Source organism: Chrysochloris asiatica, unplaced genomic scaffold, assembly GCF_000296735.1.
Source record: "Chrysochloris asiatica unplaced genomic scaffold, ChrAsi1.0 scaffold00041, whole genome shotgun sequence".
In the NCBI taxonomy this organism is placed as follows: Eukaryota; Metazoa; Chordata; class Mammalia; order Afrosoricida; family Chrysochloridae; genus Chrysochloris; species Chrysochloris asiatica.
Genome location: NW_006408559.1, coordinates 2,929,106 through 2,940,687, shown reverse-complemented (window position 1 = coordinate 2,940,687; position 11,582 = coordinate 2,929,106). Strand labels below are relative to the sequence as shown.

The 11,582-nt window shown below is 44.9% G+C and overlaps 1 protein-coding gene across 2 annotated transcripts in view; it reads right to left on the bottom strand.

Annotated features, from left to right (window-relative positions):
• CPA4 (carboxypeptidase A4) overlaps positions 1-11,530 on the bottom strand; it is a 29,194-nt gene extending 17,664 nt beyond the window's left edge. The window contains exons 1-4 of one of the 2 annotated variants that reach the window (XM_006861135.1): positions 11,453-11,520; positions 4,471-4,552; positions 3,945-4,079; positions 2,659-2,757 (exon numbers count right to left, since the gene is read on the bottom strand). In XM_006861135.1, coding sequence (XP_006861197.1) covers positions 2,659-2,757; positions 3,945-4,079; positions 4,471-4,552; positions 11,453-11,520 — 384 coding nt within the window. Of the gene's footprint in view, positions 1-2,658; positions 2,758-3,944; positions 4,080-4,470; positions 4,553-11,452 lie in introns of both variants that reach the window. The other variant, XM_006861136.1, reaches the window with a different exon arrangement.
• Between the last annotated feature and the right edge of the window lie 52 nt (positions 11,531-11,582).

The following is an 11,582-nucleotide window of genomic DNA, read 5'->3' as shown; positions in this document are numbered from 1 at the left end:
AGAGAGAGACAGAGAGAGAGACAGAGAGAGAGAGAGAGAGACAGAGAGACAGAGAGAGAGCTCTGGTAGCGTAGTGGTTACGAATTGGGCTGCGAACCTTAAGGTCAGCGGTTCGAAACTACAAGCCGCTCCGCGGAAGAAAGATGAGGCATTCTGCTCCTGTGAAGATTTACAGCCTCGGAAACCCTGTACAGGGTCGCTATGAGTCGGAAACAACTCGATGGCACTTAACGACAACAACAACATATATATATACAAGAAATAAAAATTTTAAAGGTTAAATTAATAACAAATATGAATACATGTAGAAATATAAATAGAAGTTGAAAATTTCTGCCTCACCCCAGTGGACCATCCTGATTATTCCTTGTAGTAGAGGCACCCCACGGTGAAAAGGATTTATCTACAGCAGGATGGTGAGAACAAGTGAAGAGCTGTAAACAGTAGTTAAGAAAGCTTTCATTTGTTTTCAGCAAAAGAAAAAGGCTTGATCGAAATAGAATTCATCCATCTTAGCTGCTCAAGCCTTTTGAGGATCAACAGAAAGAAATAAACAAATATATAGTTAGCCCTTAAAATTGGAAGAAGCAGCTATACAGAGGAGAAAAATGTGTAATCAATATAGAATAAAATCCAGCATAAAGGATTTATCAGTCTTACAATCAATATGGCAGACTGAACAGAAGCAAGAAACCACCCCCAAGCACACAGCCACACCAGATAAAATCCAAAGACAACATTACACATGCACCGTCTAGTTTAAAAGCCAATTTTGCAGTCCAGGAGCGGAGGTCCCTGTCACCATCAAGGGAGAAAAACGGAGTCTGTGGAGGGATTTTAAAAATCCAAAAACAGGGGGCAGTTTGTTTGTGCCAGAGGGGAGGGCAGAAGATAAAGCTATAGGGCCATCTTTCTGCCCTGGGACTGAGGGTATACATAAAACATGGGGCAAAGGTTGAAACTGAACTCCTTACACAAAAATGAGAACTGAAAATGGACAGTTCCAGCCATGAAGGGGGACCAGAAAGCTCTATCCACTGACCCTAGAAACTGAAGCAAAAGCTGGATGCCTCCCTGAGCTATGAGACACCCAGAAGTTAAAGTACCATGTTGTATCCTGATGTGGTTTCCCATTCCCACTGCTGATATCAGGGGAAGAAGAAACTCACAATATCACATCCACCACAGCAACCACCCCCAAAAGGTCTGGCACCAGACACCCTGTCAGAAACAAACTGAAATTCCCATGGGAGACCTAAGAAAGTCCCAGTGGGGAAAGTTGTTTTTAGAAAATACTGAATGTGATCAAACTAGGAGGGAGATGGGACAGCAATTCACTGCTAGAGGCCTTCATTGTAGAGTGAGAAAGGAAGCTGCCAATCATATTGCAAGGAACGCCTACAGCCAGAGAACCAGAAGCGAGTGTTGATGAGAAAGTGGGGTTCCAGCATGAAGCAGGCCAGGGGATGGGCCTTTCTGAGGCTTTGTCAACATTAGTGACTGGTTAGCTCAGCTGGGGAGTTCTCCATGCTAATGAGGCACACGTCCCAGGCTTGGTCCCTGAGTGGGCCCATTCCCTCCTCTTTTGCCCATGGCCCCAGACTGAACTCTTAAGTTCATCCAGCTGTTTTGCAGATGTGTGTCAGTGGTCACAAGAGGGATCAAGGGGCAGTGTGGTTGGAAGTGTGCACAATAAACAAAACTTCCAACAACCATGGGAAAGGCATGGAAATAGTTGGTCAACCTTTGAAACAAGCCCATCTCAGGAAAAAGCTACACCAACTTAAAGTACATGACTAGGAGAAGCCCACAGGAACACCATCCTTGTACATGTCATGTATTAAAGTATGTGAAGGAAAATACCCACTTGGATTTGGGATGTGTTCCTAAGATGTGGTGGGTCTGCAGACTAATGGAGAAGACAGTGAGGAACATAAGGGAACTCCATTGTATGTGACGCAGAGCCAGTCAAATATCATATTCAATTATTTTGCTACAAGAGTTTCATTTGAAAGGTTGGCTTACCTTGAAAATCAGTCATCTATGTAAAATGGTTTCTAGCTAAACATAGAACCAAAACACATTACGGAACAAGTATACGTTATAAGTGGTCGTGATTAATGAATGGAAATATTTGGTTAACCTTGGAAGTAACCACTTGTCTAGTTGCCTGGAATAAGTAACGTTTTTATCCTGAGTAAACGGAATAGAGGAATTGTGGTGGGTATTAGAAGGCTGAATTACAAGGTCTGAAAATGATTGCAATTATTTCATGTTTTTCTTAAGAAAAGAAGGATACATGTTGAAGAAAAATCCACTTTGTGTGACATTATGTTATCAGGTACTGGTGGAAGTCAAATTGCCCAAGAATTAGAATGAAATGGAAGTGCACATATTTTTTTGTCCTAAAGTGAAGTGATACTGCACTAAAGACTAATATCTCCTAGAAGTAAAGGGAGTCCTGGTATGGCACTGCAGGTTAATGCACTGGACTATAAGGTCAGTTTGAGCTGCAAGGTCGGCAGTTCAAACCCACCAGCCGCTCCTCGGAAACCCTACACAGGGTTGCTATGAGTCGGAAGCAACTCAATGGCATTGAACAACAACAACATACAAACCCAGGAGGCAGAGGCTGATAATCTACTTTGAAACACTTACAGCTTCCAGAGAATGGTAGGCACCGTAGTTAAAATCGTCACCACTCCGTTCTTTTCCTTCATTTTGTTGCATCTCCTCATCTTCATCATCTAAAAGGGCCTAAAACAGACAAAGCAACATTGTGAAAGGGGCCCTTGGAGACAGAGGTAGGCTGACCAAAATGGCGGCAGCTTCAGCATACATATTAAACACAAAGAGTTTAAAAGGGGGTGAGATTTCTTCCATTTATTTATAAAATCTTACCTCTTGGCACCCAATGTACATCACCCCATTCAAAACTCACTTATTCCCTGGAAGTAACATATGTGCTATTTGGTTATTCTACAGTATGAATTCTCTAGACATCAACCCGCATCTGGTATCCAGTGCCTCTGAAATACACCGCTTGGGAAACCATTCAGAAACAAAGAAATTCTTATAACCACTCATACTTTGAAGGTTCCTGGCAGATGTCTGTGACATATGAGGGTGATTAATAAGCTCACAGCTGCTCACGCCATCAGGAAACTCCCGGGCCGAATCACCAATTAGTCCATAACCCACCTCAGTGAGGAAGAAAACATGAGCCAGACACGGCCCTGCTGTTTGAATATAGGACGTGAGGCTGGTGTCTGACTTGGAATTTGATGTTCCCTCTGCTGGGGGCTGTTGGTAAACATTCCCCCCTTTCTCAGAGTGTGCATTTTATGACTGATCTCCCATACTCTCTCCCCATTCTGCTGTGATCCCTTGACTTCAGGTAAAAAGAGGGAGAAGAACTTAATATTTGAAGGGTACCTATGATGTAGCAGACATTGCTAGACATTCTAAGCACATCTCATCACTTAATCTTATCAATAGTCTTATGTAGTAGGTATCACTAGTGCCATTTTACTGATGAAGAAACTGAGGCTCAAGAGGTTACTATCTTGTCCAAAGTCACATAGCTAGTAGTTAGCAAAATCAGAACTTGGATCTAGCTCAGTGTGGGGCCATAATCTATGTCTGCCTTTTCTACTATAGCATGTTGTTTTTCCAACAGGTCACTTACGTTACTTCCAAACCAACAACTAAACCCATCACCACCAAGTTGATTCCAATGCACAGCGGCCCTGTAGGATAAAGTAGAATTGCTCCAAAGGGGTTCAGAGACTGTAAATTGTTATGGGAGCAGACAACCTCATCTTTTTTCTAGATATTTCAGTTTTCTCATCTGTAAAATGGAGAAGGTTTGGACAAGAACTTGACACTCTCTCAGGTCCACTCTGGATTGGCTTCAAGACCAGGAAGGGGTGTGGCCTACCCACCTGAAGGTCATCGATTGTTACTGAGTATTCTAAGTCTTGGGACTTCAGGAAGGATTTGACTGGCTGTAGACTGACAGCCGGAACCAGGACATCCACAGTACGCCCGAAGGTGGAGGGATGTTTAAAGAAGTTAAGCTGAAGAAAACAGAAACAAAATCAGGTTAAAGATGGTTCAGGTAAAAGCACAATGAACTCATTCTTCTAGAACCACTGCCAAATGCTAGGGTGCTCCCTGAGGGGTGAGCAAATTCTGCTCATTTCACATTGTATCTAGTCAGTCCTGCACAGTTGACCCCAAGAATCAATAAGCCCATGACAGAGAGGAAGATGGAGCCTACAACTCATGCATCCATCTCTACAACAGCCCTCCACCCGTGTCACCATGTCAACATGTAGATGGCATGTTGACTAATTCAGGATTATACGTAGAAAATCTTTGGGAAGAATGATAATCATAATGCTGGCTGCCCAAAAGTCTCCCCTCGCCCAAGGTTGAAGATACCCAAGAGAATTAAGAAGAAGGTACCATAAAGTTCTCCGAATTCACTAGCTGAGTCAGTTTGTTGATCTCGTCTTCATTTCTGACATTAATCCTAAAAACCTGGTCCCTGGAGAGAAGAAGGAAAAATGCATTTATATGTGTGTGTGTATTTGTAAGGAGCTCTGGTAGTGTAGTAACTACAAGTTGGGCTGCTAACCTCAAGGTCGGCAGTTCGAAACTACCAGTGGTTCCATGGGAGAAAGATGAGGCTTTCTGTTCCTGAAAACATTTACAACCTCTGAAATTCTATACAGGGTCGCTATGAATCAGAACCGACTCCCTGGCACACCACCACCACCATATATATATTTGTAGTTAAAAGCCATTGGTTCCAACTCATAGCAACCCTGTATAGGGTTTCCAAGGAGCAGCTAGTGAGTTTGAACCACCAACCTTGCAGTTCAAACTAACCTTAAGGTCGAGTGCTTATCCTACAGCGCCACTCTCTCTCTCTCTCTCTCTCTATATATATATATAGAGAGAGAGAGAGAGAGAGAGAGAGAGCGCTAGAGAGCTCTGGTAGCGTAGTGGTTATGAATCCGGCTGTGAACCGCAAGGTCAGCAGTTCGAAACTACCAGTGGTTCCATGGGAGAAAGATGAGGCTTTCTGCTCCCGTAAAGATTTACAGCCTCAGAAACCCTGTGCAGGGTCGCTATGAGTCGGAACCAACTCCACGGCACTTAACAACAACAAAAGGAGACCTGGTGTGGCGCTGTTGGCTAATGCATCAGACTGCAAAGTCATTTGAACTGCAAGGTTGGTGGTTCAAGCTCACCAGCTGCTCCTTGGGAACCCTATACAGGGTCGCTATGGGTCAGAATCGACTAGACAGCACTTAACAACAACAACAACTATATATATAGTTGTTATTGTTAAGTATATATATATATATATATACTTAATAAATATGTATATATATATATATAAAATATGGTGAAGGACCAGGCAGTGCTTCATCTGTTGTGCATTTGGTCACTACAAAACCAACTCCATGGCACCTAACAACATTGGTTCCGACTCATAGTGACTCTATGCACAGCAGAACAAAACACTGCCCGATCCTACACCATCCTCACAATTGTTAGCTTGAGTCCATTGCTGCTAACACCGTGCCAATCTATCTTGTTATGGGTCTTCCTCTTTTTCACTGACCCTCCACTTTACCAGGCATGATGTCCTTCTCGCTGGGCTGAACAAGAGGAAATGGTCTAGTCTTTGGTTATAATGTATAGCCATTAAAAATAAGACTACGTGGCAAAGATGTAAACGTGCTTATGGTATAACTTTCAGAGAAATATGAAGTGAAAGAGCAGGACACAAAATTGCATGTATGCCATGATTACAAGTATGAAAAAAACAGACACACTGGAAGAGAAACAGACAACGGAAATATACCGAATGCTGACAGTGCTTATGTTCAGGTCATGGGATTATGGATGACTTACTGGGGTTTTTTCCCCCTTGTATCTGTTTTCTGTAATGTGGTCATATTACTTTATAATGAAAAACATATATTTTCCAGAAAGGAATGTTCCCGAGCTACATAGCTAACTCAAGACATAAAGAAGCACTTCTTCAATGTCAAGGGCCAGGGCTGAAATGTTGGCGGACCCTCCATCTGGGAGGGGCTGGGAGAGAGAACAAACCCTGTATCCTTGGAGGTTTAGCTACTCTCTTATTAGGAAAGAGGGGAGATGTTGGAGGATGGGGGTCCCTCAATCCCTTCCGGCTCCAGAATCCTGTACAATTGAGGGTTGTAGAGGACGTGAATATCGCCCAGGATGAACTAGAGATGGATTATCTTCACAATGTTCTGAGAGGGCCCAAGGGCCTGCCCTGACCAGAGCCCTCCTTGCTGTTTGTCCTGCTCTTATTTCCCATGGACTATTCAGGATAAGAGGCCCCTGAAGCCTAGTGTGTGGGTGGGAGAAGGCTGAGCCTGAAAAGCTGCCTTTGTGCCTCACACCAGCTCAGGGAGCCAGGGGACCCATTAGGCTGTTGCTAGGTGACAGCTCAATGAATCTGCACTTGACGCTGTCACATGCGTCATCTCTTTGACACGACTGAATGCGGGAAGAGCGACTGGAGAGGGCTGTGGGCTGAAGGACCTGTTGACAGAGAAAATGGGTCTGTCACCAGGAGCTAACCAAGCAGCCTCACGTGGCAACTCAGCCTCTCTCCTTGTCAGAAAACCGGCTCCATCCGGATAGACCCTCAGAGCCTAACTTTGTTCTGGAAGGATTTGAGGATTCTGTGGGGGGAGGTCTAGGCCAGCCCTAAGAAGGCAGGTCAGGTCCACTACAGAGCTGCTGCCATAACAGATAGCAGGCGTGGAGATCCTTGCAGAACTCCACATCTCCACAGGGTCATGAGTAAAGGCAGTCCATCTGTATTCCCTGAGAGCAGTTGAGGTGCCTTGGAGAAACCACTGGCTGGACAAGTCTTAGTCTAAACCCAACAGGCTTGCAAAAAAGGGATGGATTGATTGAAAACAGAGGGAATCCCTCATTTCTGACTGAATGCCAGAGCCAGTCTTCTGAGCATATGCTCTATCAACGTGCACCCGCAACAACTCAGAAAAGCACGAGTATTAAAGGTGGGCATTCTACATTCAAACCGATACGTGTACACCAATGTTCGCGGAGCACTATCCACAAAAGTCAACCCAAATGTTTATCAGTGGATGGATGAATAAACTAAATGAGGTGTCTATTGCAAAGTCAGTTTGAAGTGCAAGGTCGGTGGTTCAAGCTCACCAGCTGCTCCTTGGAAACCCTACACAGAGTTGTTATGGGTAGGAAACGACTCGAGGGCACTTAACAACAACAACAATACTATTGTTGTCATCAAGTCGAGTCTATCCCCCCCCAGTCCAGCGCCATCGTCTTGACTGCTAGCTGCTTGACTCTGTTCATTGTTGAGGCTACTAATATGATGAGTGCTTTCCAACCTGACAGGGCTCATCTTCCAGCACTATATTGGACACTATTCTGTTGTGATCCGTAGCATTTTCCTTAGCTAGTTTTCAGAAGTAGATCACTAGACCTCTCTTAGTCTTAGCATGGAAGCTCTGCTGAAACCTGGTGACCTTGAGGGTGTTTGAATTACTGGTAGCACAACTTCCAACATCATAGCAACACAAACTACAATCCAACAAACTCACAGATGGCTGGTTCGGTATATACACCAAGCCAAACTCACTGCCATCGAGCATGGCCAGATCATAGAACTGCTCCATTGGGTTTCAGAGACTACAAATCTTTATGGTTGCACACAGACAGCCTCATCTTTCTCTCAAGGAGCGGCTGGTGGGTTGAACTATTAACCTTCTAGTTAGCAGCCCAATGCTTAACTCACTGTACCGCCATGGATCTTTGGAGTATATACAAAGGGGCTTCAAAAAGTTCTGGGAAAATTCCATTCTCTTTCCATTCCATTTTTCCACGAACTTTTTGAAGTCTCTCATACATACAATGGAATATTATGCAGCCATAAAAAAGGTATAAAGTTCTGATATATACATAAGACTGGATTGAAAACCTTATGGTAAATGAAATAAGCCAGACACAGAAGGGCAAATATTGTATGATCCTGTTTCTATCAGAAATCAAGAAGAAGTAAGTCCATAGAGACAGAAAGTAGAATAGAGATTACCACCAGAGGCTTGGGGAAGGAGAGTTATTGCTTAATGGATACAGAATTTCTGTTCAGAGTAATTTAAAAGATCTGGAAATGGATACTAATGGGTAAGTAACATTGGGAGTGTTCTTAACGCTATTGAATCATACATGCAAAAAACAGCTAAGTCATACATTTTTTGTTAAGTATATTTACCATGGGGGGGTGGGGAGGGGAAGTGGGGCACAGGGGACATTCTAGAGCCTATGCCTTGGCATCTCCACTGGTAACACTTTTGTTGTTGTTGTTAGCTGTCACAGAGTCCATTCTGACTCAAGAATGGCGGTGGTGGTTGTGTGTCCTGAAGTCGGTTTTGACTCACAGCAACCCCTGAAATGGTTTCTGAGGCTATGAATCTGTATGGGAGCAGAAAGTCTCATCTTTCCCCCTTGGAGTAGCTGGTGGATTCCAACTGCTGACCTTGCTGGGTTAGCAGCCCAGCTTGTAATCAATCTACTGTACTACCAGGGATCCTTGGCATGCAGAATAAGAATTTGTAAATACAGCACTGACCACAAAAAAGGGAGTGAGGGAGAAAGACCAGGGAAGAAAAAAGAGGAACACAACCATAAGAAGTTCTTCGGAGTATTAAAACACATCCAGCTAAACCATGCCCTTTGCATTTTTAAGGTGAAGACCTTCTAACAGAACTTGATACTCAGGGGGTACAGTGAATCAAACTAGCACAGATGATGCTTAAATCCACTCTCACCAGAGGCGACAGAAACATCTGCAGCACACACAGGGGCAGAATACAAGACTGGTACCTCTGTCCCTCATCCACCTCTCTCCTCTTGACTTCAGCCTCCTGAGACCCCCAATTCACCATGTACTTTCACCCTCTCTGAACAGTTCCCAGTAACCAAAAGGTTGTCAGTTCAAGTCCACCCATCAGCACCACGGAAGACACGACCTGGTGATCTGTATCCATAAAGATTACAACCTGGAAAACCCTTTAAAACAGTTCCCCTTTATAACATATGAAGTCACCGTGAGTCAGAATCAACTCGATTGCCTAAGACAGCAACAAAGATTTTTGCACCTGCTGTTTCCTCGGTTAGCATACCCATTCCTTTTGCTTATCTGCCTGGCAATCTCTCATCCAGTCTTTGCGACCTAATTCCCAATGTCCCTGAAGCTTTTGCTACCATGAGGCAGAGCTAGACACTGTCTTCAGATGGTCTAGGAATTGGGAGCAAGACGTACCATTATTCTTAAGAACTTAAGCCCATCAATACCCAGAAGCAGAGAGAAAGTAAATGGGGCACCATATTAAAGAGAGTTGTGGGGTGTTTTTGCCCTCACTGACCAGTCCCCTATTTGAAAAACACTTGCCCAGGTCATGAGTGTGGATGGTTGACTACAACCTGTCTCCACTATCTGGAGACACTAGGAGCTTGGGGAGTGTGTTGGCGTTTGCTCCACTGCAATGTGTCCTTAAATCTGTCCTTCTTCCCTACTCAATGCCATCCAGTTGTGGCCAATGTGATAGTTAGTGAGACCCTGTCATTCATCTTTATACTTGTCCCATGTTCTGGACAGTCAGTAATCACCTGGGGACTGACCTTTTATGGGTCCCCTTTTACCAAACAGGTAGCGAAGGGACCTGCTCTTTTCCATGAGTGCTGAGAGATGGTCACACAACTCAATTATCTGCCAGCTGCTGCTGAGGTTACAACTGGTTCTGCAACTGCTTCCTGTCCCCAATCTGTCCTACAACTCTAGACACCTGGCCACCATCCATCCTTCAGATGACTAAACGACCTGGACAGAGGACACTGGGGAGGTGGGCAAGTTGGATGCGAGGGAGACTGAATGGTGAAGAGAAACCCCACCCTCCTCTCCATCGCCATCCCACCCCTCAGAGCCAATGGACGTTCTGGCTTCCCCTCCAGCTACCCTAGGAGGAGGCCCAGCTTCCCCTTGCTCTGAATATTCACTGAGCCAGGTGTCTGGGCTATGTCCGGGAGCCCCAGGAAGGATGCCACACCTTTGTGAGTTCCCTACTGGGGGACCAGAACAGATATAGGGCCGAGGATGACACTCATGGTTAAAAAACCAACTGCCTTTCCATGCAGAGCTGGGGAGATCACTCAGAGCCAGGTGTTTGGGTTTTGTGAGAGATCTGGATACTGGTTGACAGGTTCTTCTGGCGTGTGAAGAGCTATGGTGCACGTGTGACAGCTAGCTTTGTACATCAGCCCACACGGTACTGAATGTAGCTCTGCCATACCTTCAGCTGGACCACCTGTAGAAAAATCTCCTTACCGGGCCACCCGCTCCACCTAACCCCTCCCAGCTATTTGGCAGTAATGACACAAGTGTGTACAGAAGTCATTAGTGCAAAATTACTCAAGTTCATAAAAGTCACTGCCTGAATAAACAACCCCAAAGTCCCTTTACCAGACAGCGATCGCAGAGGGTAAACCAACAGCTAGGACTAAATCCGTGAGAATCAGGGATTCTACATGGAGATTAACGTGTTCTGGCAGAAGGGTATGGGGTTTACATTCCAGCTCCCCTGCTTACCAGCTAAGTGGCCTTGGGCGGGTTCCTTAACCTTTCTGAGTCTGAGTTTTTCAAGTGTAAATTGAGGAAAATAACACCCCTGCCTGGCAGGGTTGTTGTGTGAGCCAAAACATAATGTACATGAAAGCTCTTTGCAAATGGGAAAGCATTACCGTGGTAATGAGTTAGTATAATTCAATCTTCTAGCAGGGCACCTTTCATCTCTCCACCTCCCGAATGTACTCTCCTCCGCACACCTCAGAGCACTGTGTGTGGAGTGTCTGGAACAGGCACACGCTCACACAATGAACAGGTGGGCCCTCGCATGTCACTGTGCACAGCTGCGGAGGCAAGACCCAGCAAAGCACAGGTGCCAGAGCTGACTGGAAGCCCTCACCATTAACAGAGAGGGGAAACTGAGCATGGCAGAAATCAGGAACGGTGTCTGGTCATTCTTGGTAATTAATAATGTAGGAGTCCCCAAAAAAACCAGAAGATGCCTGCAACCAGCTTTACAAATAAAAACTAAGAAAAGGACAAATTGGCAGGAGACTGGGGAGCCGCGAGGGGACCACAGAGACCCTCATGTCCTGACTTTGCAAATCACACCTCAGAGTCAAGTTACTTGTCTACTGGACACAGTGGCTGAGCTGAGACAGAAGGCAAGCTCTTCTTTCCCCAAGGCCATACTGCTTGAGGGGTACTAAGCTGTTCATTCTCAGTTTCATTTGGTCCTGTGTTTCTGAATGAACTAAATAATAAATTCAAAAAGGAACTTACCCAAAAAATTTTTCTCGACCACAGATGCTGGGCCCAATAAAGGCCCCAAAGAACAGGATCCACCTCATGTTCCAAGAGTGTCAGCCACATAGTAGCTGAGTCAAGCTGTATTTATAAGGAGACTAAAGCA